Source organism: Hemicordylus capensis, chromosome 3, assembly GCF_027244095.1.
Source record: "Hemicordylus capensis ecotype Gifberg chromosome 3, rHemCap1.1.pri, whole genome shotgun sequence".
Taxonomy (NCBI): Eukaryota; Metazoa; Chordata; class Lepidosauria; order Squamata; family Cordylidae; genus Hemicordylus; species Hemicordylus capensis.
Genome location: NC_069659.1, coordinates 207,725,298 through 207,752,778, shown reverse-complemented (window position 1 = coordinate 207,752,778; position 27,481 = coordinate 207,725,298). Strand labels below are relative to the sequence as shown.

At 43.1% G+C, this 27,481-nt stretch overlaps 2 protein-coding genes and 2 long non-coding RNA genes across 11 annotated transcripts in view; 3 read left to right on the top strand and 1 right to left on the bottom strand.

Moving 5' to 3' along the window:
• Positions 1–1,876, top strand: part of LOC128351552 (uncharacterized) — a 107,250-nt gene extending 105,374 nt beyond the window's left edge. For all 3 annotated transcript variants that reach the window (XR_008319863.1, XR_008319861.1, XR_008319862.1), the window contains 2 exons: positions 140–213; positions 1,602–1,876. This is a non-coding gene — a long non-coding RNA (uncharacterized LOC128351552). The remainder of the gene's footprint in view (positions 1–139; positions 214–1,601) is intronic.
• Positions 1,877–6,465: 4,589 nt separating this feature from the next.
• On the top strand, positions 6,466–9,604 carry LOC128351557 (uncharacterized). Its single transcript, XR_008319868.1, has 2 exons — positions 6,466–6,581; positions 8,649–9,604. It is a non-coding gene; the product is annotated as an uncharacterized LOC128351557 (long non-coding RNA).
• A 1,410-nt stretch (positions 9,605–11,014) lies between these two features.
• Positions 11,015–17,952, bottom strand: RPS24 (ribosomal protein S24). 4 transcript variants are annotated; one of them, XM_053307548.1, is made up of 7 exons: positions 17,930–17,952; positions 16,514–16,579; positions 15,320–15,529; positions 14,384–14,494; positions 13,697–13,714; positions 11,608–11,631; positions 11,015–11,101 (listed from the first exon to the last, which is right to left on the bottom strand). In XM_053307548.1, exons 2-5 carry the CDS (start codon positions 16,544–16,546, stop codon positions 13,709–13,711), a joined length of 360 nt encoding a protein of 119 aa, XP_053163523.1. In that variant the 5' UTR covers positions 16,547–16,579; positions 17,930–17,952; the 3' UTR covers positions 11,015–11,101; positions 11,608–11,631; positions 13,697–13,708. The 4 variants fall into 4 exon arrangements, with proteins under 4 accessions (XP_053163523.1, XP_053163520.1, XP_053163519.1 ...); XM_053307545.1 differs by lacking the exon at positions 17,930–17,952 and adding an exon at positions 17,766–17,786; XM_053307544.1 differs by lacking the exon at positions 17,930–17,952 and adding an exon at positions 17,032–17,163.
• Positions 17,295–27,481, top strand: part of POLR3A (RNA polymerase III subunit A) — an 82,435-nt gene continuing 72,248 nt past the window's right edge. The window contains exons 1-2 of one of the 3 annotated variants that reach the window (XM_053307541.1): positions 17,295–18,294; positions 19,621–19,756. In XM_053307541.1, coding sequence (XP_053163516.1) covers positions 18,251–18,294; positions 19,621–19,756 — 180 coding nt within the window. In that variant the 5' untranslated portion in view covers positions 17,295–18,250. The other 2 variants (XM_053307542.1, XM_053307543.1) reach the window with 2 other exon arrangements.

Genomic DNA, 27,481 nt, shown 5'->3' with positions numbered 1-27,481 from the left:
GATAACTGTGACCTACAAAACCTCCAGCACACTCTCTCTTCACAAGGAAATGGACTCTGGCATAGGCTGCCATTAAACTTTCAACTACTCAAGCATGTGGTACACACAAAATGCTACTATGATTTCTGTATCCTTGTAGAATAAGAGTAACAATATGTGGAAGAGGTGTTGGTGGGGCCAAGGAGACGGGTTTCTTTAGCAGGAGTTATCAAGGTAAATGCATTTCCATCACACTTCATATATTATAGAAATGAACCTTGGCCCCTGGAGTCATGCTCTGGGGCTGAGCCCATATTGATGATGTTCAACCTGTGATTTACTATTTACAAGTTGACTGAAATGAGAACTTTCAGGGTCAGGGTGCACCCTGTTGGGGTTTGTGATTATTTAGTAAAGTGCCAAAAGACACCACCCACTCCAATGACAGGGTAGAGTGCTGAGTTTAGTTGTTGCAGTTATTTAAAGAACCTGCATAGAGATTGTTGTACAATCTAAACTAAATAGATTTATTGGTGAAGTACATTTGAGACAGGAAAGACCTATCCTATCTATCACCTATCTCTTAGAAGAAAGGAAGAGGACTGACTCAATACAAGGTGTTGGTTATAAACTATAGAGCCCTAAACAGCTTGGGCCCTGGGTATTTAAGAGAATGTCTTCTTTGTCATGAACCCCACCTCCCACTGAGATCATCTGGAGAGGTCTGTCTGCATTTGCCACCGGCTCGTCTGGTGGCCACTCAGAGACGGGCCTTCTCTGCTGCTTCCCCAAGGCTTTAGAATGTGCTCCCTGGTGAAATAAGAGCCTCCCCATCTCTGACAGCTTTTTAAAAGTCTTTAAAGACACATCTCTTCATGCAGGCTTTTAATTAATACTAGCCGACCCCCACACAGAGCATCTCTGCGCTCTTTGGGGCTGGCTACCTCTCTCCCCCCCACACCTGCCCCAATCTCCGGCCAGGCCCAGGCTGCCGGGCCAAGTGCCACCATGGCGGAGGTGCCACTGCTGGGGCCGGGCCGGGCCGGGCCGGCCGCCGCCTTGCGTTGCTTCTGCGGCCCACCGCCGCCTCGCCTCTGCAGCTGGGCTCGCCGCAACCATCGCGGCCAGGCCCGCCTTGCCTCCGCGGTCACCTGGCCAGCCAATTCTCCTGTGTGCACCTCAGCCAATCAGGCGCCTCTGCCGCCCAGACAATCAGCTGGGTGCTGGGACGCACATGCCAAGGCACACCCAGGAGAATTAATTTTAATTAATATTGTTTTAAATGGTTTTAATGCTGTTTTAAAATATTATTTTAAAATTTTTTAATTGTAATGTTTTACACTTTTTGTTTTTGTTTTAACTAATGTTTTACTTTCTGTTTTTATTTTGTTGTAAACCATCCAGAGACGTAAGTTTTGGGTGGTATAAAAATATGATAGATAGATAGATAGATAGATAGATAGATAGATAGATAGATAGATAAGCAAACAGTTTAGGAGAATTCAGGATATTATTGGTAGTGCCTGAATCAATAATAAAATCATTTCTTTCATTTGTGATCATTCTCACATTGTAACTTTTTGTCCTATGACTACTGTCTCTCTCTTTGTTCTGCTCCTCAGAGTGACCATGCTGCCTGTCCTTTTGTGTACTGGGAAAATGCATTCTCAGGCTGTGAGTCACCTCTGTAGCTCTGGCAACCAGGCTTCCCACCTTTGAAATTCGTTCCACCTTTTGCACCTTTGAGCTCTGACCAATTGGCTTGTAAATGGCCTGTTTCATCACAATTAAAGCAATGTTTTTGTTTGCTACAAAAGGCTGTAGTACTGTCACTATCCATTCCAGAATCTGCCATTCGCTGTTTAATATTAAAATCTTGCAGGCATGCAACCACATTTTCCAGTCTGAGTTCATTTTCAGAAGCCTCCAAAGCCATCTTGAGAGAATTCTAATTTTCTGGCAAATATTGCAGAATCATTCCAATTAACGTTTGATCCTTCAAAGGAGATCCTTGTTGCTTAAGCAGTCTCTGGTTTTCTAGCATCTTACTGATATGCACTGAGAGATCCCCTTCTTCCCACAGCTGCATTCTGCAAGTCCTTTGAATTAAAAGAATTGCTGCATTTGCAGATACTCTCCCAAAGAGCTTTTAAAGTTTCTCCCATGCATTCCCAGGCAACTGTAGTAACATGGAAATGCATCAATGAATCATCACTTACGTTTAGGATAATCAACCCAAATGCTCTTTCATTCCATGCATCCCACTCTGCCTGGGGGCCCACGCCACTTTTGTATGAGGATTCCATTAAGCCCTTTCACCATTGAAAGCCCCTTCATCTTTGTGACCCATTGATCGTAATTCATCCCATTTAGCTTGGAGAGACTGGCATTGCTCACATCTGGATCCATGCTGTCATTGCAATTCATTCACTCAGCTGCACGTTTGGGCTGCTGGGCCTTTAACACTGTTGGGGCTTGTGATTATTTAGCAAAGTGCCAAAAGAAGCTACCCACTCCAGTGACAGAGTAGAGTGCTGAGTTTAGTTGTTGCAGTTATTTAAAGAACACGCATGGAGATCACTGTAGAGTCTAAATTAACTAGTTTATTGGTGATATACATTTGAGATAGACCTGTCCTATCTATCAGCTACATAATGAATAGGTAGGGAGAGAGAGATGTTTCCAACTTCTATCTAGGAGGAAAGGAAGAGGACTGACTCACTACAGGAAATACCTGAGGAGTCAAGGCAGGGGTCATAGAGTAGAGGCAAGCAGGGACAGGTAAGGAGACCCTCACTAACTACCTCTACCCCCAGTGCCCCTAGTAGTCATTAAGAGAGTTGGTGCAAAAGGTCAATGCACTGGAACTCCATCTCCAAAACACTAAAACATTACTTTACATGCTTGGAAAATGTAGTTTCCCCCACTCTCATCAGGGGGAGAGAGAAGTCTATACCTATCCTGCTACAAACAATTCCCAGTCAAGAAGAGATGGGAGTTCAGTCCCATTTAAGCGCGTAATCTATAAGTTTAGAGAGACAATGAAGCATAGTAGATAATGAGGCTGTTATTACAAGCAGCCAAGACTGCTAACAGACCGCTAGCAGCCAAGACTAGGGATGTGCAAAGCACTGAACCAGTCCGGTCTGGCATGGGGGGGTTGTAGCTTTAAGGGCGGGGGGTAGTACTCCCCCCCCCGCCGCTCTTCCCCCTCCGGCGCTGTGTTTTTTTGACAAAGTTTCTGGGGCAGCAGCGTTCCTCCCTGCCACCCCTGCCCCCGTTGTTAGCCTGCCAGAGCCGAAGTAAGGAACACGCATGCACCCATTCCGGCGCACATGTGCACCCACCACCGCACGCGCGCTCTGCATACGTCACACGTCGACCAGAGAATCTACACTCAGAACACCTCAGAAACAACAAAACCCAGTACCCCATGGCCTTATGGGTATGGGGGGTTGTTGGCACCCTATGTGCACCCCCTGGAGGGCTCCCCCCACAAGCAGAGTTATGGAGCTGCTGAAATCCCCATTATTCCCTATGGGGAAAAGCATAAAGGCATGCAAACTTCACAAATTCTTTAAAAATCACCCCTTTGCCCAATTCCTTTGAAATCTGGATGGTAGCAGACACCCATTGGGGCACTACCACCTGACCCACTCTTCTGCCCCCAAACCCCACTTTCTGCTCCAAATCTGCCCCAAAGACATGCCAACTTCAAAAATTCTTTAAAAATCAGCACTTTGCCCAATTTCTTTGAAATCTGGGTGGTAGCTTCCTTGCACCCATTGAGCACTACCATCCACCACACCCCATTCTGGGCCACCCCAGTTCCCCCCATGTGGAGCTATAAGGTTACTGGAATCCCCATTATTCCCTAAGGGAAAAATCTTAAAGACACGTAAACTTCAAAAATTCTTTAAAAACCACCCCTTTCTCCAATTTTTTTTTTGGGGGGGGGGAATCTGAATGGTAGTTTCCACCCATTTGGGCACTACCAACCCCCCCCCACACACACACTCTTTTGGTCCCAGGAGCCTTTATTTTTTATCCGAATCGATTTGGATTCAAAAAATTCAGGTACAAATCAAAGCTTGGGTGATTTGGGAGGGTCAGATTCGGACTCAAAACAAATCAGGGGTGTTTCAATTCAGGTTCAAATGGGGGGGGGGGATCGATTCGTGCACATCCCTAAATAGCATACGTGTACCTTCACATAGAGTTCTCACAAACAGCAGATGAGGTGGTAAAACCAATAGCTGGGTAGTATAGGTAGGAACTCCCATGACTGAATACTTCTCCATTCTAAAAGGGGCAAAAGCACACAGTAAAGTGGTATGTCAGGGAGAAGGGATGACCATGCTTCCATGTAGTTTGCAATGTGGATGGATTTTTTGGAACCTTATGAAATAGATACTAAAATATATATAACTAAAATTTGATTTCATCTAGCTCTGTCAGTCAATTTCTCTGTATGGGGGGCGGGGGAGGTGTATAGCTTTCATTCATTCAGACACACAAAGTGCTCACCTGTAATCTGAAATGGTGCAGTCCAGAAGCAGGTTTAATTTCCTCTTCTCATGCATGAAAGACATTGAACTAAGGCTTTATATAAGATGGCAGGGATTGCAACAGCGACCTTGGGGTATGCAAAACATTATCATGTTGGAGAATGTCTGAAGGGCATACATTACAGGAAAACATGTTTAGAAAACAAATGTGGCTGGAAGTACTTTGATGGACTGAAATCAATAGAAAACTATGTTTAGCTCATGAGTTGCATCCATTAGCAGAACACAAAACAGTTCAACTTAAAGCACCAACATAGCCCTGAGGTCTGAACTAATGCCTGCTAACTGTACAAACAGGCACTTTTTAAAATGGCGTGTGTCTCATATTTAGCAGGGGAGAGCAACAGGCCCTGTTCAACCCCAACACAGCATCCTTTCAGTGGCTGTTGCTGGCATTTCCCTTAGGTTTTTTTAGAATGTGAACTCTTTGGGGTAGAGAAGCAGTTTGGACTAACAGCCTACCCCACCCCCATGTTGGGAGAGGAAAAGAAAGTGCAGACATGCAGCAGGCACACATCCTTATTGCATGTGCTGTGGTTAGGGAATGATTTTCTGCTAAATGGAATACCCTATTCTGTATCAGTTTCTCTCTTAGCCCTAAGTACATAAGACTGAAAAGGAGACTTTGAGGTATAGTTGCTGCTAGTGAACCAGGGGGAGGGGGTGGTGGTCCCCACATCATGTTACAAGTACATCTTTGCACCAAGACATGTCACATGTCATGCTAGCTTACTATATCTTTAAATACCAGATCGTGGGTACAGATAAAGGTAAAGTGTGCCATCGGGTCAGTGTTGACTCCTGTTGACCACAGAACCCTGTGGTTTTCTTAGGTAGAATACCGGAGGAGTTTACCATTGCCTCCTCCCACACAGTATGAGATGATGCCTTTCAGCATCTTCCGATATCGCTGCTGCCCCATATAGGTGTTTCCCATAGTCTGGGAAACATACCAGCGGGGATTCGAACCGGCAACTTCTGGCTTGCTAATCAAGTTATTTCCCTGCTGCGCCATTAGATGGCTCCGGGTACAGATGGGGAGGTGCTATTGCCTTTATGCTCTGCTTGTGGGCTTACTGGAAACATCCGGCTAACCACTGTAGGAAACAGAACTGAGCTAGATGGAGCTTCGGCCTGCGCTATGCTTCATATTTCCTGCTTAAAGTGAAATGAAGTTAAGGTTTGCAAACTGGTATGAAGCAAACCCTGATGATGTGGTGAAATTACACCAGAAAGTCAGCCAAGGAATGTTGAGCCTCGTTTCTGATTGGGCTTCCTGTAAAGATAATAGTCTAAAAGAAGATGTTGATCTTTGAAGGCAGTCTATTAAAAGTGTTTAAACATGAAAAGCAGCCTCATGTGAGGATATTGAGGCCTGGCCTACACAAAGCAGCCAGGAGCAGACAGCTACTGCTAAGACTGTAGCTTTTGCCGATGACAGCTGTAGCAAGGTCAGCAGGAGATACAAAGGCGTCTTCAGCACACAGTAGGCAGAGCATTAAGAGCCCTCCATTCATCAACATCTTCCACATAATTGCTTCACCTTCCACAGGAAAAGGAGCTACCCATAGTATCATCACCGCGTGAAGCTTGCAAAACGCAGCACGTTAAAAAATCCAGGTTATGGAAGGCTGGTATTTAGGCTGTGCTTTAAACATGCACACACAAAACACACCACCTTGGCAACTCTGAAGAACACCTTTGATTTAGAAGCTGGGAGAATGACATCGGTGCTGTTAAATAGGAGAGGCGCAGAACTATAATAATGATCTGTACATACCATTAACAGCACACACTGCAGCAGTGTTATAGTATGGCAGGGATGCAGCCCAGTACTACTTTTCCCTCCAGGGTCTCAGAAGAGACAGGAAGTCCTTTGCTTTATAAAGTAAAATGTGCTGCTCTTGCTCTCCCAACAGTTTGTTATGAAATGGAATATCAGACTACAGTTGATTTTATTACCATTCTTCCCGTCTTCTGTTACATGGAGTATCCTCTAGCCTTTGTGGCTGACAATCCAGAGTGCTCTTCTAAGTGAGTAAGCACATGAGGTTCAAGCTCTGTATGATTATCCTTGGCTTTTCACAAAGACCCCCCCCAAAAAAATTATTGCATCTATCTAAGTGGGGTGTGTGGCCTTTGAGGTGGGTGTGACAAAAGCTTCCCTCCCTCTGTAACTCTTAAAAGGCATGGGCATCCTCTAGTTAAAAATGTCCACAGGAAACATATAGAAATGATACAATTGTACCCTATATTACAGATGCCCTTTGTTCTGTCGAAGCAGCAAATCGTGTAGTTCTTCAGGTCCACTGATTATGATTGTGCCATTCAAGGTTCCACAGTTGTGATGCTAGTTTCCTTGGGGTGAAATATTAAGCACCATTCTTGGCAAAAAAAAAAAAAAGCTGCCAGCTTGGATGGCTTTCAAAAGGGGCTTAGACAAATTCATGGACAAGTCTATCAATGGCTACTAGTCTGGTGGCTGCGAGCCATCTCCAGCCTCAGAGGCACGACGCCTCTCAATAGCAGTTGCAGGGGAGCAACAGCAGGAGAGAGGGCATGCACATACCTCTTGCCTGTGGACTCCCCAGAGTCATCTGGTGGGCCACTGTGTGAGACAGGATGCTGGACTGGATGGGCCTTGTGCCTGATCTAGCAGGGCTGTTCTTATGTGAACAATGTTAGATGATAAGTACGAAGAATTATGACACTGAACCCACCCCTGAAAAAAACACTGGAACTCCTAGTTACATCTCTACCATGATTTTTCAGCAGGTACTGCCTACACTTGAGATCATTGTAGTGAATACTTTTCAGTGGGAAGCACCCACTTAATCATGGCAAGTCATCTGTGAAAAATTTAAGTACCATAAATTACAGTGGGCCTTGGTCTGGATGTTGTCTGCTGTCCTTGTACTGCTTGGTTTACCTCATGCACCTATTGCCTTCGCAGTTATTTTGTGTCTAGATTTGCTCCAAAAATACAAAAGCTGTATATTGTGCTTGCATCTCAACATACTGTCACACACTACAGTATTCGGAGTTACACTAAGAATCCTAAGTAAAAACAAGTTCTTTCCTTGCTCACATTTAAAGCTACAAAGCCATGTCAATCTATGAGGCTATTCACACGGTCTGCAAAAGTCAGGCTAAGGGAGCCTAGCCTGACTTTTGCAGCCTGTGAGAACCACCGGGCTCAGCTGCGAGCCCGGTGGTTCCTAAGCGGGTCACCCGCTTCTGTAGCCCGGAGCTTAAACCGGGTTTGCGGAGCAAGCGTTTTAGCAATCATGAGTTGCTGAGGTGTGGCTCCACACCACAGCTACTAAAAGTAGACCCCTGGAGGAGAGGTAAAAAGCCGCCTCCCGGCTCCGGGGGTCTCTCCAGCATGCCCTGCATGCTCACGCAGGGCCTGCTGGAGCTTCCGGGGGCCAATTGGCCCCCGCTCCCCCCAGCTCCGTTAACGGAACCGGCAGTCGTGTTTACAGAGCCAGCAGTCAATTGGCCCCCACTCCCCCCAGCTGAGTTAACGGAGCTGCTTCGGCTGCCCAGAACAGACTGTCTGCTCATGTGTGGGGAGAGCAGGCTAAGCCCGCTCTCCCCGCTCACCATCCCCAGGCGGGTCTCTGTGATCGTGAGACCCGCCCCTATGTGTAGATGCAACAATGGGAAACTTCACCTGCTTGATTTCTCTTGACAGGGCCGCATGACAATAGGAAAACTGGAAAAGTTTGAGCCTAAGTTTAGCTAATAGCAAAATACTTAACCAAGGACAATATTGGATAGGAAATAAAAGTAAAACTTCATCCAACACTTGACTGATTTGAGAGCAAGACACTCATTTAGACAAGGATGCCCACAAAAGATTTGCTGGGTTTAACTAAATTAAACAGGAAAAAAATTGTACTAGACAGGTCAAATAAAAGCCATTTCTTCAAAAAAGTAGCAATTTAGCCTCTCTCTCTCAATGGCATTTTTTCCTTAGCAGAGATGCTATGCCAATGCAAAAGTTAATTTGTTAGCACAAGTGAGAGAGAAACTTCAGAGGTAGCAAATTGTGAAGCTTTGGTGTGAAGACCTAATTGCCATTTTTCTGTTAATTAGATCCCAGAGGCATCATTACCAGATCAGAACCATCAACTGAAAAGCAATTTCAAAAGAACAGGAGAGTACAAGCTGATAAAGACTGCTTCAGTAATGCTGATGAAGTTACAGCTCTGTTTCAGTATTAAGAACATATTATGCACTATGTGCAAGTCAGAGGTGTTTTTTTAATAAAAACCCAAAAACCACATATGCCAAAGAATCCCTGAAAGTTGCCCTAAGAAACCCAGCACATTGGAGAATATTCAGGGCTATTTTCTAGGGCACACATACTGTTAATGCTGGGTACTGTGCAGACCAAATGAGTCTACCTGTTGCCCCATGTAAACAAAGATTGAGACTTTGAACCCTTCCATTGCTCTCCTGCAGCTGCAGGTGTCCCAGTTCCTTATTATATAGCCCACAGAATCTCAAGAGTTAACTACACCTTGATCATCTACAGACTTTAGCCCTATTCACATTATGTTCAATGTACAATCTGTATACAGTGTGTGCATGCAGAGATCTGTATAGTTATTCACGTTATGCTAAATACACATAGATCAGAGTTAAGGTCATCTGAAAACGTCCATCTCCAGTTACCTCTGGTGAGTCTGGTGGCTACCCAGAGGCAGGCCTTCTCTGTAGCTGCTTCAGGACTGTGGAATGCACTCCCTACAGAAATCCGTAATTTGAATTCTTTATTGCCCTTCAGGAGAGCCCTTAAAACCTATCTGTTTGGCCTGGCCTTCTAGGGTTTTTAAAGTGTTATAAATGGTTTTAATGTTGTATCCTGGTTTTTCAGGGTTCTGATTGTTTAACTGTTTTGTTTTAATTGTTTAGTTGTTGTAGTATGCTGTTTTATAGTTTAAATGTTAATTGATTTTAATGGTTTTGTTTTAATTGTAAAACACCCTGAGCCATTTTGGAAGGGTGGTATAAAAACTGAATAAGTAAATAAAGCAGTACACTTCCTATCTGTACCTAAGTTTACTTTTAAAAATGAACACATGTGGTCATTCCCACAAACATGTACATGCGTACAGACAGCTGGACATACATACATCATGTCTGTATAGGGTGCTAGTCTATAGAAAACACCAACTCACTAGAATCTGGAACTCAATTGTGCACCTACATATTGGATGTTGGCTCCACATTGAGGCAGAGTGCATCATGCCAATATCCAGCATAGTTAGTCCTCTTAAACTAGGTAAGCTAGGGGAAAGTCATGGCTGAGAAGCCTGCAGCTACACATAATGCCTATACCAGTGCCAGTATAGCAGTGCATCGTGCCAATGGCCAGGCAAGGTAGTCGAGGTGATCGCCTCCCAGCTCGTCTTGGAGGAAACCAATTATCTAGACCCATTTCAGATTGGCTGTGGGGTGGAGACTGCCTTGGTCAGCCTGATGAATGATCTCCAATTAGGTATTGACAGAGGGAATGTGACTGTTGGTCCTTTTGGACCTCTCAGCGGCTTTTGATAATATCAACCATAGTATCCTTCTGGAGCATATGAGGGGGTTAGAGGCACTGCTTTATGGTGGTTTATAGATAAGCTGGGGAAAAGATGGCTGAGAAGCCTGCTCTGGTCCCCAGTAGACATAAGTGAAAGCAGACCAACTGTTATAATTCTGCCTTGCTCTTCTTCTGGCTTGTTCTGTAAAGCAACAAGGTTGCTTTTGATTGATTCAAGTGCCATCAAGTTGGTGTCGACACTTAGTGACCACATAGACAGACTGCTTTACATTGGTTGCTTTACATTGTTGTAAAGCAACAGTGTTCCCTAGGAGGCAGGGTGTCCCTTAATCCATCCTCCTAGGTCAGATCTATCAAGATCCTATCAATGTCTGCTGCCAAACTGACAGAAGGTAACGTTGCTCAACTGGGATTAAACCTGCACAGGCAACAACCATGGACTAGGCAGGCTCCTGGGACATATGGAAGCTATGGGATAAGTAGCCTAAAGGCAAGGAGATTGAAAGAAGAATGTCAAGTAGCAACAGACTGAAAAACAAACTTGAGAACGGGGAAGCTGGAGAATGAGGCTTCCGGAAAAGGGTGAGTACAGGCAGGGAATCAAAGCTAATTGGAGAGGGCACACTGAAGAATCTTCATAGTGCTTAAGTTGCAGACAGCTTTACACTATTGTGGGAGAAGGAGAAGAGTGCCAGGAAGGCTAATCGGGGAGACAGAATAGCCAAACAGCACAATAGAAAAGTAGCAGTGTCCTAGATGCAGGCACTCGAGGAAACCATTCATGGTGGTGGATATACCAAGTTGAAGAAGACAGGAACCAGGGAGAAAGCAGAGCCGGGGGGTGAGGGAGAGAAGTTCTGGAAAATGAAAGCTTCTTTTGTAAATGCACAAAACTGAGTAATTCAAGTTGTTTTTTTGTATAGAATTTATTTGAAGAACTGCTGATAAGTCAGTGTAATCTTCATAGATTTCAGGCCAGGATAAGTTAGTTTTTCTGTAAAGCAAAGAAAAAAGTGTCAGTCTCACATGTGCAGTCAAGTTAGTTTCCCACCTATAAAGCCAAAAAAAACACCCCACCCCAATATTTTAAGCATATCTAAGAGACTAGCATAGAGACATTAACCCTTCTGTTGTGTGCCAAACTCAAACCGGCCAAACCGACCTATGTGAAGTAAGCCTCTACCGAGGACTTTGGGAGGGGGGGTGCACTTCAGCTTTGCATGCTCTGCCCCCATTCCTTCCTTCCAAGGGCTGGATTAGGGGCTGCTGAGCTCCATATTACACAAATGGCACAAAGTCAACAAGCTAAATGTTACCAGCAACCAAAAGACAGTGACAGCAGAATCGTGTTTCAAAACAAGCCAAAGGAACTCCCTGAAACAATTCTTGATGGCAGTCACTGGGACAAGCACCAACATCAGATTATGAGAGAAGTGTTAGCTAGGAGGCAGACTGCAGTAAATAGCCTGCCAAGCAATGAACAATTTGAGATTGTTGTACCTGTTAAATCCACTAGCTGGCTCACTGCAAGAAAAGAAAAGTCTGTCAGTACATCTGTAACATTTCCTTTTAAAAAAACAAAAATTGTTTTAGGCCAGCTAGCCTTATGACTGGAAACCAGTGGCGTCTAGTAGAGTTAAAGGCAGCACCTTGCAAATCCACAGCATCAATCTTGGTCAGCTCCTTAGATGGCTAAAAAAATCAGGTTTCTGATCTTATTACCAGACTTCCAATAGTAGTTATGTTAAGCTCCGTCTGTTAGGTGTGGGCCATGACAGACCACAGTGCAGTGATGAGCATCACTGGATTTGATGGGAAAGAGTCAAGATGCAGGAGGGTCTTGAAGCTAAATAGAAAACTGTCACAGATGGCTTAGAAGACCACAATGGCTGTGAATGCTTTGAGCAGCAAGTTGCCAAGATTAAGAATGTGTTGCTTGCAAGTTATTGATATTAGAAAAGTTCTTGTAAACTAGGTAAAAGCAGGCACTGTTTAGCCCCTATTGGGGCTAACATCTGACAACCGAGACATTTGATGGATGAGCACACTTTAAACAACGGCTAAGTGTTGCACTAAGTCAGTTATAGGATTTAAACATTTCAGGTATTTGATACAGAGTTTAGAAACCGCAGCAGAAATTTGTGGCATGCCTAGGCAGCACCAAGAGGGTTTGTGGACTTCTTTATGGCAATGCCAATAAAGAACATTTCTGCCTAGTGCCCTAGTTCTGCATTGCTTCCTAGCTCTGTATGCTAGAGGCAAACATAAGGAGGTGCCTTACACAGAGTCAGACCACAGGTCCATTTAGCTCAGTATTGTCAACGCTGACTGGCAGATGCTTTTCCAAGATTCCAGGCAGCTATCCTTCCCAGCCCTACCTACAGATGCCAAGGATTGAACTTGAGACCTTCTGCATGCAAGCAGATGCTCTACCACTGAGCTATGGTCCCATGCCCTAAGAGGAACATCTTACAGCAGATATTCACATGTAGTCACCCATCCAAATGCAAACCATCGTGAACTTTGCTTAGCAAGGGGGACAATTTAGGCTCATTACTGCAAGACTAGCTCTCATAGATTATAAGCAAAAATCAAGCTAAGGCATAGGAGCAGTGTGCGTGTCTCATATTTGACTTGTGGCACGCTTGCCAAGGTGGTTTACCACCACCAGAATACAGGACAGAAGGGAAACACGACCAGTCGCAGTGCCAACTCAGTTATCAGCCTTTATGGCAGATGAGCAGAATCCAAGGTTTCACTTTCTGCCATCACTATCTCACGAAGCATGGGATAGTAAAGGTACTCTGTATTAATTATTTCAAAGCAGATGCTACTAATTCTCATTTTGTTTCAAAAAGATGTTGAAGACTACAAGTTTATTATATACCTGTACCTTCACAATAAGAGTAAACTGTATTCATGTAGACAACTCCAAATGCACCAGCACAATCTCCCACCTGAACCAGCCATCCATCGAGATAAAAGAAGTGCCCTTTGTCTAATTACAGAGCTTAAAAGCTGGGGGGGGGGGTTGGGGGGGGGCACAAGCAATTGCTTTCAGGCAACTACAGGTGATTGCATATAAGGAGTGCATACCATTTGGATGTATTTCTGAGAAGTTAAATACAAAAGCAGGGAATGTGTTTTACCTATAGGTTTGCCAGCTCATCTTTTGAGAGAACAAACTCTTCCCACTCCATATAAGGGCACAGATATCTAGTGGGACAGCTTTATAGGTTTTCCTCAGTATATGGTTAGCCATAAGCAGGGAACTTTCAAGGTGGCTGCTGCATATTACTGCATAATATGCCACACATGTTTTGGAGACTTAAGGCCATGCTTATGTCCTCAATGCAGTCCAACCCACAACTTAAAAAGAGTTCTATGTAAAGAAATGGCACAATACTTTTCCAACCAAGTCAAGCCTGCCCAATTTTTTGGCACAATATTTTATCCTTGAAACTAAATGTACACAAAGGCAGGGGAACTCTGTTTCAAAGCAAAAGCACACAGACAAATAAACAGAGCATGAGAAGTCAAGCAAGTGATGCATAATTCATGCAATCACACCCATGCTTATTCTCTGTACCTGCTAGACACTTCATTTCTGATCAACAAGAATTCCAAGAAAGTAGGAAAGAAAGGTGAAAGCAAAAATTACTACTTGATTCAAAGCATTCCTTATATTTACATGTGAAAAGGGTTTAACCCCACGACCCATCCTTCTAAAGTAACCAAAAATGCTTGAAAGCCCATTTCAACCATGCTAAGTTAAAGCACAGTCTGCTTTCTACGCTGTTATTTGTTAAGCAAAACTTGCATTCAACTCGAATGCTCGAAGTATTGCCAACACAGAGTATTTTTAAGTTGTCTTCCCCGCTGCCGCCCCGGTTAACCACCTCACTGGAGAGAACTACTTTTTTCAAGCCTCTTTAGTTGTCATTAGTCTGTTCTATTTGAAAGGTGTGGCAGGGTAAGGAGAGAACTACTGCTGCATGGCAAGAAAGACATACTCCAACACTATTCCATCTTTAGAGGAGGAAGACTTTTGAGGTGAACAGAGGTCTCTTTTCACTTTGTTATCTAGAAATAGTAACAAGGTGCACAAAACAGAACTACTTGAGGGAGCTAAGAACTACACAGCATCCCAGAGTTACCTTCTGTGATCCAGAAGTAAAAGGTGGAGGAAGAAAGAAAAAGAAAAGTTATTTTGCCAACTAACCACTGACAAGTTAACAGTGATGTGCACAGCTAAGCTTTGGTGGACCGATCTTACCTTCTTGCCAGCCCCAACGTTTGCTTTGGCCGTTCCCCTGACTTTCTTCATCCTGTTCTTACGCTCTTTGCGCTGTTTTCTAGAAGTCTTTTTCTTTTCATACAAGCCATGCTAGTAAAAGACAAGCACAGAGTACTAAATCCTTTGACTTACCAATCATACGGAAACATTTACAAACACATACCAGCAATTAATCCTTGATAATGGTTGTGATGTATTTATCCAATAACTGTATGCATGCAATACACTACAAAAAGCACCCGCACTGGCAATATCTGCCTTTTTAATGCCTTACATGTGTATTTCCACTTTTCCTCACAGGAACTCACAAGATTATGGGGTACATGAGATTATTCCATTTTATAAAGATACTCAACTAAGAACTAGCATTGCATAGATCAGGGATAGACAGCTTTGGCACTTCAGCTATTGTTGAATTATGACTCCCAATGTATTATGGCGGAGAATGATGGGAGTTGTAGTTCAACAGCTGCAGAGCCAAGGCTACTTACCCCTGGTACAGGGAATAACTGCCACTAAGTGACTTTGGGTCAGTCACTCTCCCTCACAGCCCAATCTACAGAACAGACTTGTTAGGAGAATGACACATAGGGAGGGAAGAGAGGAAACTTGTACCCTGCCCTGAACTCTGCAGAGGAAGGTGGGGTAGAAATGTAGCTATTAAGAACCAGATCTACTCAACCATGATGAGCCAATACTACTACAAATATTTATATACTGCTTTTCAAAGTTCTCAAAAGGGGTTTTATATAAATACAGCTTGTATCTGAATAGCTTAAGCTATAAATCAAATACAGAGCAACAAGAGCAGAGCTGCTTTGTTTTCTCAAACAGTTAAAAAACCTTGGTCAATCAAACAGGTAGTAGTATGCCCACGCTATTCTCTGTACCAGGTAAACAAATCAAGACACCTACCCTGGCCAGTCTATGCTTTGGTTCATTCTTCTTTGCATAGTCCAGGGAATCATAAATCATGCCAAACCCTGTTGTCTTCCCACCACCAAAGTGAGTCCTGAAGCCAAAGACAAAAATGACATCTGGTGTCGTCTTGTACATTTTGGCCAGTTTTTCACGGATTTCGGTTTTGGGGACTGTGGCCTTTCCAGGATGAAGAACATCAATCACCTACAGATACAATATTTACAAAAGTTACAAAAGCAGCAAACACTTTACAAGGAATGAAATGTCATACAATTTACTCCCCATTGATTAGTTTACACCATGCCCAACATATATTAGAGCTTAAAATGTATCCACCTGAGAGAATTTAACATGAATCAAAACCCAAACACACACAATTGTGCTCAGGTTGCTCCTGCACGCAGTAGTGATGGCAGCAAGCAAGAGAGAGGCCTGCATCATAGTGGGATGAAGTGTGAACTTTTTGACAACTCAGGAAAAACAGCTATTATTGCAATAGTAGTAAAATAAAAAGGTTTTATTGCTATGGTTTGCAAGACAACATTTCTTTAGTCTACCATCTATTCTATCCTTGTGCTTTAGAGGACATTTCAGATCTTGATTTTAAGATCATACTTGTAGCTACGAGTAGAAGCTCTGGTTTGGTGGTAAGTTCAATGGGCCAAAAAATTTGCTCAAGTATGCTTTTTACAAATTGTTAATACAACAGTTTATTTAGACTGAACACCACCAACAAACACCAATACAGGATATTTATGCTTTTAAACATTTATCCGATTGAGATGAATTTGAGTAACTCTCTTTCATACACACGGAACACCAGCAAAATAAATCTGCCCTTTCAGCTTTCTACAGCTATATAGAATATACTCCCAGCCTTGCAATATTATGTCAAAATGTTAGCTTTAGAAACAGCCCCACCTATACATATAAATTATACCTCAGATGAGATATATTATATGATGATATAATACACCTCATTGATACCTCAAACTATTAAAACAGGAGCAAATAGAACATACTCATGCTATGTAACTTTTAAAAAATCATACTGTTAATTAACACAACCAAAAAAACACTTCATTAAAAAATTTCATCATGGAAAACTTTATAAACATACACAAACCCAATAATCACAACTTAGATTAACACTGCAAGCTAAACAAAAGCATTGCAGCACTTTCTTACCATCTGCTTCCGCTGAAGTAGCCTGTTTGTCATGAACTTCCTTGTTCTGATGGTTACCGTGTCATTCTACAATTAAAACAAAAATCCTAAATGCTCCATTTGTATTTGCTTGCTAAATCAGCAAGGGGTACACATTTTCAACTACTAACTTAAACCCTACACTTTGCCAGGAGAAAACAAAATGAGTAGCTACTGACTGCTCTTGAAACTCTGGAAGAAAATATGTATTTTAGGACAGGGCGAAGAAACAGAACATTTCAGTCTAGCCCGCCACCACTTTCGGTGCATGTGTAGACTAGGCCAAAGGGATATACGGGGCGGCTGGGGGAACTACCTTCAAAACGAGAACAGCATTCCTTAAGTGTTTCCCTGCTTCCCAATAATCGATCTAAAACAATCAGCGAGACTGCTTAAAGGGATGCCAGCAGTCCTCAAGCACTTAGGACAAAGGATGGCACCAGACGAGGACAGATTGAAGACATCTGAAAAGTTACTCGAGGAAAGCAAAAGCAACTCACCATCTTGGCCGCTGCTCCCCAAGCAGAGAAAGGCTAAAAGAAGGAAAGGCTCTTCAGCAGCCAATCATATACCGGCGCGCAGAAGCAAAAGAGGCGGGCTAAAAGGCAAGAGGGCGGGATCCGCGCGCAAAAGAGATAGAGATGTGGAAGCCAGAGAGGCCTTCAAGACAGATACCATAGAGACTTCCTTATGTCCGCAAGAGGGAAATAGATGGCCTCGCGACTGCCCCTGAAGAAAATTGCGAAGGATCAATTTCCAAACTGCACTTCCACATGCCCTTTATTTGCAAGTTCAAATACAACCCACGGGGTAATCACGTGAGGCTGAGGGACGGTGAGGATTGGAAAATCGGGCAAGCAGGCTCAATTCGGAGCAATAATCTAAATAGAGCAGGGTGGAGGTTACAAGATGAGGGAGCGCTCATCTCTCCCTCTCTCTCTCCTTTTAGCTTCACAAATAGTACTTTTCAAAAAGAGACCAAATTCTTAGTGATATATACTAGGCATGTTTAGTTTCGGATTTATTTCAAAGAATAAATACAGTCCCGAACTGAAGCCTCAGTTACAACCAGCCGCAGCACCAAGAGGAACACCATCTCACGGCCGTCCTTCGTGACCCTTCAACTCTTTCCAGAACTTCCGTCATAGAGATACTAAGGCCTAGAGCAACACTACCCTTCCGCCATTGGAAGGCTTCTCGGCCTTTTGGCTAAGAAAGCATTCTCACTTCTTACCATCTGCTTCCGCTGAAGTAGCGGAAAGAAAGAGGAGGAGGAAGTATTGAAATCTGATGTGGTAGGGGAGAATAACACACTCGCCTGTCGGGAAACCCTACAGTGTGCCACTGGTTGATGGATAGGGAGAAGGGATACTACAATGGCCTCGTTCTATTCCATACCGGAAGTTCAACTTGTGTGCTTTCTTCCGTTTCCTCTATGACCACCAGCTCTTCCTTCGTTTCCTTGCGCCCCCGAGTCTGCAGGTGGCGCTGCAAGCAGCAGTTGTTCAGGCTTCGGTCTCTGAGCGACCTGCTTTGTGCTTATTCCGTCGTCATCACGTATGTGTCTGGCGCCGGCTGTGTTGGCTTTGCGAGAGCGGCTCGGACCGCAAAGCGTTGGCTGAGCTTGAGAGTCTGGGGACACGTGGGGAGCTGTAGCCGTTGGCTTTCTCTGCTCCCCCCGCTCCTCCGTGGGGCGGGGGGTTAACCGACGCCGTCACCATGGTGAAGGAGCAGTTCCGCGAGACGGATGTGGCGAAAAAGATGTAAGGGAGGGAGCAGAGGGGCTCCGAAAGGGAAGGGGCTTGGTGAGGGGGTTGCCTGCCTCGCGGAAATCCTTGCGGAGGGATCCCCAACCTAGGGTCTCAGAAGCTGCTGGACTACAACTCCCATCATCCCCAGCCAAGGACCCAAGGTTGGGGACCTCTGCGGGGCGCTCAGTCAGGTCCTGCCATTACATGACCTGGCTGGGAGACGATTTGGGGCGCCACATATTAAGAGCAGGCATGAGAAATCTCTTTCGATGTGCGATCCAGCCAGACTAAAGCGGTTCAAAAAGCATTCTCATTTTTCGTTGTGTTGTACACACCTCCCACCTTGTGCTAATATGCTCAATAAGGTTTACAATACGAAATTCTTAAAACAAAAGACAAATCAGAAAAAAATCTCAGACTGTTGGTGGTCTCCGCTTCTACTGAAATAAAAGACTTCAACTTTCGCTACATGGTGCCCGTGAGATAGATCAATATATCACAGAGCAGCATATGTGAAAGAATGTGAATGAATATTGAAGGAGTTGGTAATAACACTCTTCTGTCTATGCTTGCGCTTCAGAAATGCCTATATCTGTAACAATTAATAATTTTTTGGAATGCTATCTAATGGGAAAATATTGCTTATTAGTTACTGATATAGAAACTTCTGTGATGTAATAATATGTGGTTAAAAGATCAGAAAATCGTTTCAGCTATGTTGCTTTATCACTGTATAACTTTGAGTGTGTTCTGGGATTTCCTGCTCTACCAATTTCTCGGTGCTATGCCTTTCGAGTGATTCCATCTTTCCCTGGGGGTAAAGCCTCCTTTAACCCACCCACCACACACACGCACATACACACAGATAGATTATAGAGGGCAATACTAAGCTAAAGTGATGTCATAATGTGAGCTGCTTTACTGAGCAGAGGGCTTGTTTATTACTAAGGTGGGAAAAGGTAGTAAAGCACTAAGAAAAGTAAAAATGTTATTTAACAAACTGCTTTCTGGTTTATGCCTAGACTTTGAAGGCCAGCCCAAATAAGTTATCAGATTATACACTAGTCATAAGAGGAGACATTTGGCTGAGCTTTGCAATCAGATATAGGGAAGAAGGTGATTTGTTGGGTCCAGAGCACTTTGGACTTTATGAGTGAAGGCCAGCATCCTGAATTGTGCCTAGAAGGCCACAGTGTAAATACAGAGGTTTGGCACACTGGCTTCTTGATGTGTCTCACCTGAATAGGTGGATCACCATATTTTGCAACAGGTGTGACTTCAAACCTATAATCAAGAGTATTCTTAGTTTTGTGATGTTCTTTATGCTTTCTATTCTAGAAGCCACATCTGCTTTGGGATGAAGTCTCCAGAAGAGATGCGTCAGCAGGCTCACATCCAGGTGGTTAGTAAAAACCTATACAGTCAAGATAACAATCACTCTCCTCTACTCTATGGTGTACTGGATCATCGAATGGTAAGACCATTTGCGAATCAGTTTTTCACTTCTATTTTATTTATTTATTTATTTAACAAATTTCCATACTGCCCAAAACTCACATCTCTGGGCAGTTTATAATTGCAAACTGTTTTTGCAAACTGAATTTGCAAGTGTAAACTGAATTTGCAAATCATTTTCTTGCATGTGGCCTATGCTATAGTTGGAGGATAATGGTCCCTGGTTCTATAATTTTTGTCTACAAAGACGAAAGTTTGGGTGGTATATAAATGTGATCAATCAATCAATCAATAATTTTATTTGACCATTTCAACTGATATCTACCTTTTGAGGGGGGAACTGGGTAAAATCTGAAAATCACAGAAGCTGAAATATATAGTGGTTACAATCTCAGAAATGAAGGGACTGACAGCCCAGTTGAAAAGTGGGAAGGCTCTTGGTTATGGCCATACCTCTGTGGAACTGATAAAAAACCAATGCTGTTTGGTGGGATCCGTTTCTAGCAGCACTTTTTACAACCATTGACTGTACTGGGAAAGCCCCAGAGGAATGGAGCTTGGCACTTATTCTTCTTCTCTTTAAAAAGGGCGTGAAAACAAATCCTGCAAATTGCCATCCAATAAAGTCTGCTAAGTGCTGTTGGAAAACTCTATGCAAGACATTTGTGTGGTAAGCTTAGAGAGTGCATGGACAATGAGGGGGTAATTACTGAAGAACAGGCAGGGTTCAGAGAAGGGCTCTCTATGGTAGATCAGTGCTTGATTATGTAACATCTGATCGACAAATACTGTGCCCAGCCAAAGGGTGCTCTGTTGGTAGCATTCGTGGATTTTAAAGTGATGTTTGATTCAATAGCTAGGGACAGACTATGGAAGAAATTGGAGGTCTCTTCCATAGACTGTCGCTTCTTGGCCCTTATACATATGCTACATGATAACAACTGGTATATGGTGAGATATAGTACCTGGGGCAATTTAGCACAGAGGATACTTGCTCAGTGTGGAGTGAGACAGAGTTGGCCTCTTTCCTCCTCATTTTTTATATGAACTCATTGATACATTCTATTAGAGTCAGATTTCCATTCTCCAAAATTAGGCCAGCAACCGGTTCCAGCGCTGCTGTATGCAGATGACACAGCAATTCTGTTCTTTATAGAGACAGGTTTGCACAGTGCCCTTCAAAAATTTGCTACATACTGCCAAGAGGAAGAACTAGAAATTAACTATCTGAAGACTAAAATTATGGTGTTCCAGAAGAAATTTGTGCAGCATAAGTGGCAAATTGATGGCCAAGATATAGAACAAGTCAAGCTCTATAAGTATTTAGGCGTGGTTTTCGAATTTAATGGTTATTGGAGAGCACATCTCCATGTTACACAAGAGGCACAAAAGAGTGCGATGGTGCTCAGATTCTTTTTCGGGAAGGGAGGTGTTATGTCCCTGCTGCAATTCAAGTCTTCAAAGGGAAATTTTTAGCCCAACTACTATATGGAACCCAGCTGAGCAATTTTAAGGATTTCTGCCCCCTAGAGTTGGTACAAATCAAATTTATTAGAACAATCCTTGGGATGCCAAGAGGGATGCCCAACTCAGTGTTAAGGCTGGAAATGGGGTTAGTACCAATTGAAGCACATGTCTGGGATGCAAAGATCTCTTATGATTTGAAATTAAATCTTGGTCAAGCAGGCTAAGAAGGACAACTTTGCATCAACATGGAAAGAGGGAGTTGAGAGGAAATTAAAAAGTTATGGGCTAAGTATCCCCATGTTGGTCTTATTAGGGATAATAAAAACCAAGGAGATAATTAGGCAGCGGATTTGGGACATAGTGATTCAGGAAGACAGGGTCTGAGTCAGACATTTACCTTTCTTAGGTAGTGCAACTCACCCTCATAGACCAACTAAATATTTTCATGAGCTTGTTCGTGCCAAATCGAGGAGGGCATTTGCCTTGGCACACTTGAATGTGCTGCCCTCAGCTCTCTTAGAGGGACACTATCTTGGTATTCCTTTTGCTCAAAGGTTATGCCCATGACAGTCAGGAGCGGTTGTAACAATTGATCATATGTTCCTACACTGTTTATTTTATAGAGATATTTGGCTAGCACTTTTGTCACCTATTTTGTCTAGATTCCCAGGTGGGCCATCGACCTTTTATGTGTGTCTCCTTTTGTCTGACAGTGATATTAATGTTTTCACCAAGGTGGCAAAATTTTGCCACATTGCAAGCTATGTAAGGAAGCAATTGGTAAAATGATGAGTGTCAACTGTACTATATATTGTTATAAACTTCCCTGAGCCATTTTTTGGAAGAGTGGTATAGAAATCGAATGAATGAATGAATGAATGAATATTGTGAATGGTGTTTTTGCAAGAAAGTACTGGCAGAATCATGATTGCTGGAGGTTACTACATATCTATTATGTTGTATTTTTGTCTGATCAATGACCGAAATAAACATTCCATTCCTATAGTGAACTGGAGCTACAGCTAAAGAATTGGCAGGTCTAAGTCTATATGTGAAATTCTCTCAGGTACTTTACTCCTGAGCTGTCAAGTTGACCTTCTTCAGCTTCCCTTTCCTTGGATTCCTGCTTCAATCCTATTTGCCAACTCTATTTCCCTCCTTGAGCCATCTTGCCTCTATAAAACTTGTTATATGGCTTCTCTACCATCTGGGACTTTCCAGTGCTCAGTATGCCCTGCAGGGCTATTTCTGTATGACCTTTAATTCAGCAAAAAGCCTGATAGTTTTGTTCCCCAAAGAGTTAGAAAGCTCATGAATGTTCTGTACCATTGCACCAGTTAAGCCGATCTGTATTAGAGATGTGCATGGAACTGTGGCAGGGCAGTTAGAAAGTGTTGTGAGCAGGCTGCGGTGCCCCTCCCAACTTGAGCCAGCAGAGGCTATTCCTGGTTCAGTTCTGAGGTCATGGGCAATCAGGAGGGAAGGGGGAGAAAGACATGTCACACACGATTAAAGTTTTGAAAGCTTTATTAAGGCTATGGTTACATCTCAGCAATTAAGCATTCAATCAATCAATCAGTCAATCAATGTTTCATTATAGCGTAGGTTAATGTTTCAAGTACAGAGCAGTTTGTAATTAACTCTTAGCAACTGAAATTAATTTTCACTTCCTAAAATGCAAGCAGTCCTAAAACCAAGCTCATTCTCTGCTTAAGGCTGCTGGCAAACCCTGTCTCCTTGACAATGGTCTGTCTTATCTCTCTGTTCCTGGCCCAAAATGAAAAACAAATTGTAGCAAGCTCCTAGTCAAGGGTCACAGCATGAGCGGAGGAGGGAGGGGGAGCGTAAGCCCAGTCTTGACTTTTAGTGAATGAGCCGAAAAGCTGAGAGAGAGCAGGGAGAGACTGGGTGCTCATTCTGACGTATTAATAAATGAGCCAAAAGCAAATGGAGGGAAAGACGGAGGGAGGGGATGGCAAGAAGAATAAGCCAAAGCAAGTATGCTTAAGTATTTTGTGTTTTTTTCTATTTCTTTTTCTTCTATTCTGCTGTCCCCTGGTATTGCTATGTCGATTATTTTAACTTGTTTTTCTTTCTTCTCGACTACAGTTATATCTGGTATATTGTGTGGCAGATGTTTGTCTGTTTGTAGTCGGAAGTCCCATAATATTTTTACATCTTCATTCTCTTCAACTTTTTCAATTTTATGGTCCCACCAATTTTTGGCTACAGGTAGCTTGTCTTTTTTGCAGATGTTCCAGTGTATCATCCCTGCTACCTTGTCATGCCTTTGTTTGTAGTCAGTCTGTGCCATCTTTTTACAACAGCTGATTAGGTGGTCCACTGTTTCATCTGCTTCTTTACAAAGGCGGCACTTGCTGTTTGTTGTTGACTTTTTGACTTTTGTTCTTATTGCATTTGTTCTTAGTGCCTGTTCTTGTGCAGCCAGTATTAAGCCCTCAGTTTCTTTCTTCAAGCTGCCATTCTTAAGCCATTGCCAGGTCTTGGTGATGTCTGATTTTCCACTTATATTGTGCAAATATTGACCATGCAGTGGCTTCTTTTTCCATTTTTCTGCTCGGTTCTTGACTTGTTCTTTCTTGTAGGCCTGCTTTCTTTCATTGGTGTTGAATAGTTTCTCCTTATTGACCATTTGAAGTGCATCTTCTTCACTGTCCTTGATATATTCTTCAAGGCCTCTTTTCTCCTCCTCTACTGTTTGATGGACTTGCAGCATTCCTCTTCCACCTGAGCTGCGAGGGAGGTATAGTCTATCTACATCACTGCGGGGGTGCAGAGCATGATTGATGGTCATGATTTTCCTGGTCTTACGATCTAGCGTCTCTAGCTCTGCCTGGGTCCAGTCTATTATTCCTGCAGTGTATCTGAGAATAGGTATAGCCCAGGTCTTTATGGCTTGTATTGTGTTCCTGCCATTGAATTTGGACTTTAGGATTTTTCTAACTCTCCTGATGTATTCACTTCCAATTTTTCTTTTAACTTCAGTGTGTGCAATGTTATCAGCCTAGAGAATGCCCAAGTATTTGTAATGTTTTTTCTTGTCCAGGTTCTTGATGTTGCTTCCATCGGGCAGTTCTATTCCTTCTGTTTGTGTTATTTTCCCTCTGTTCATTATTAATGCATCACACTTGTCTAGTTCAGACTCCATTGCTATATTGCTACTGAATATACGGACAGTGTTTAGCAGTGATTAGATTTCTGATTGAGACTTTCCAGACAACTTCAGATCGTCCATGTACAGCAGATAGTTTATTTTACTTGATGTTTTAGATGTTTGGTATCTGAGGCCTGTTCTGTTTAGTATTTGTGAAAGTGGGGTCATGGCGATTACAAACAACAGAGGGGATAGTGAGTCCCCTTGGAAAATACCTCTTCTAATGCTGACCTGTCCAAGTGTCTCGCCATTGATTGTTAACTGTGTACTCCACATGCTCATTGCTTTTTTATAAATATCTGAATGTTTTTGCTGACACCAGTTTCTAAACATTTTAATATCCATGTGTGAGGCAGTGAGTTGAAGGCTTTCTTGTAGTCAATCCATGCAACACTTAGATTTGTTTTTCTTCTCTTGCAATTTTCTAAAATCATTTTGTCAATCAGCAGCTGATCTTTTGTGCCTCTGGTGTTTGGGCAATTTCCTTTCTGTTCAACTGGAAGCTGTTTGTTAGTTAATAAGTGTTGCATCACTTCATCTGCTTTGAACATGGTTTGAGGAGGTTCAGAGGAGAGGTCAATTTGAACATGGTTGGCAGGCAGGTTATCGGTCTATAATTACTTGGAACTGCACCTTTTGCTGGGTCTTTCATGATGAGATGAGTTTTCCCAGTTGTTAGCCATTGTTCAATATCACCTCCTTGCAAAATGTGATGGAACTGTTTTGATAGTTGTTTATAGAGGCTTGTTAGCTGTTTAAGCCAAAAGCCATGCAGTTCGTCGTCGCCTGGTACAGTCCAATTTTTAATGTTCTTTGCTCTTTCACTGATTAATTCTGGTGTTATTATTAGATCTTGCATTTGTTGGTTACATTTTTCGACCTCTTTCACCCAGCTAGCTTTTTTATTATAATCTATTGGATTGTCCCATAATTTCCCCCAGAATTGCACTGTTTCTTCTATTCGGTGTTTCTACATTTTGTACAGTTTTTCCTTCTATGCTTTGGTGGAAATGTCTCTGATTCGACTGGAATTGGAGATTCTGCCTGTGTTGTGTAATTCTGGCTTTGTATCTGCTAATCTTCTTTGACACTGCTGTTATTTGCTGCTTTATTATTTCCAGGTCTTCTCTAATTGTCCTTGAATCTAGGTGGTATTTTTGGATCAGCTACTGTTTGGTGTTTTCATTCTTCAGCTTCTTGTCCTTCATATCTTTCAATTTACTAGCATCTGATCTAAACCTGGAGATTTTATTTTCTAATCTTCCATTTAGGTGATGTACTGCTTTCTTTTTTGACAGGTGCACTGATCTTATATCCGAGCTCTTGTGTTGTTGTTGTTGCTGCACGGTACATTAGTTGGTTTGTTTCTTGCAAATTATTGGTTGTTATTTCTGCAGGTGCAGCATTGACATCTTTTAATGCCTGAGCAAGTTGTTTTTTGGCAACTGTTTTGAGAGCCGGAAGTCGAACCCTGGTGGTTGTTTGGTTCATGTGCTCAGTTATTTTTTGCTTTAGTTCTTGTTGCTTTTCTGTTAAACGGCATTTGGATTTTTGAGGTGAAGGCAAAGGGGAGGTTGCCTGGTTTTGATTTTGAAACAGTTCAGCAACAGTGGCATCCTCTATTTCCAACACCTCCTCCACCTGTGCCTGAGCAACTGCTTCAGTTGGTGGTAATTCTTCCATATCTTGAGCCTGTGTTGCTCTTTGCAGTTCTTCCAGCTCAACTGCTGTGAATACTTTATTTCTTATTATGAATCTTCTCTGGTCTTCTAGCCTAAATAACCTCTTCTAGTTGGATTAGACTTGTAACAGCAGATCATTATTTCCTTGTTGGCATTTTTCGTATATTTTTTTCAGTTAAGCGATGTTTCTTCCAGTAACCTTGCAGTCTCCAGCCCTGGTTGCTCAACTGAAGATCCTGAGTCCTGTTGCCCACTTGCCACCAGATGTCCAGGGACTATAGCACCTGTCGCGGTCCTTGTTGACCTGGGCGACGACCGATCCGGTATAGATTTATTAAAGTTATGTCTCACCATATTGTTGATGGGAGAGGTACTCTTCGTCTGGCTTCTCTGGTGAGACCTGTCCAGTATGGTTGGACCTCTGGCATGGCTCTCACCTTCCTCAGAGCACGCAAGCCCCACAACCACGCCAAAGTAGTGCCTCACTGGGGGTTATTATTTATTTATTTTATTTTAATTTAATTTAATTTAATTTAATTTTTATATACCGTCCTTCCAAAATGGCTCAGAGCGGTTTACAACAAGGTAAAAACAATTAAAACAAATTAACAGTTAAAATCAGAACTATAAAAACAAAATAATACCAATTAAACAATTCAACAGCTAAAACACCCTGGAGATTCCGGGCAACTATTTAAAACAAAGTTAAAACCGGTTTTCAATCATTTAAAACCCTGGAAGGCCAGGCCAAAGAGATAGTTCTTAAGGGCTCTGCTGAAGGACAGTAATAATGATTCTCTTTATTGAGCAGGGGGAGAGTAACTGGCCCTATCCACCCCCAGCACAGTACCTCCAGTGACTGTTGCTGGTGTCTATCTTATGTGTGTGTGGTTTTTTTAAGAATTTGAGCCCTTTGGGGACAGGGATCCATCTTATTTATTCATTATTTCTGTGTAAACTGCCCTGAGCCATTTTGGAAGGGCGGTATAGAAATTGAATTAACTAGTGGGCCCGGGCACAGAGCATCTGTGCCTCAAGCGGGCCTGCCGCCGCCTGGCCCGCTGCCTTGCCTCCGCGGCCGGGCCTCCGCAGCCGGGCCCGCCAGCCGCTGGCTCAGCTCCACCCGGGCCCGCCGCTGCCGCCTCGGCTCCGCGGCCACCATGGCCGCCCACACTCCTGGCCCGCTGGTTCTCCTGGGTGTGCCGCCAGGACCAATCAGGCGCCCCCGCAGTCCAGCCAATCAGCTGGGCTGCCGGGACGCATTTCTCCTGGGCACACCCAGGAGAAATACATATATATATAGATAATAATAATAATCTCGAATTTCGGATTTCAGCCACGAGTGCATTCCACAGCCCAGGAGCAGCTACAGAGAAGGCCCGTCTCTGGGTCGCCACCAGACGAACCTGTGGTAACTGGA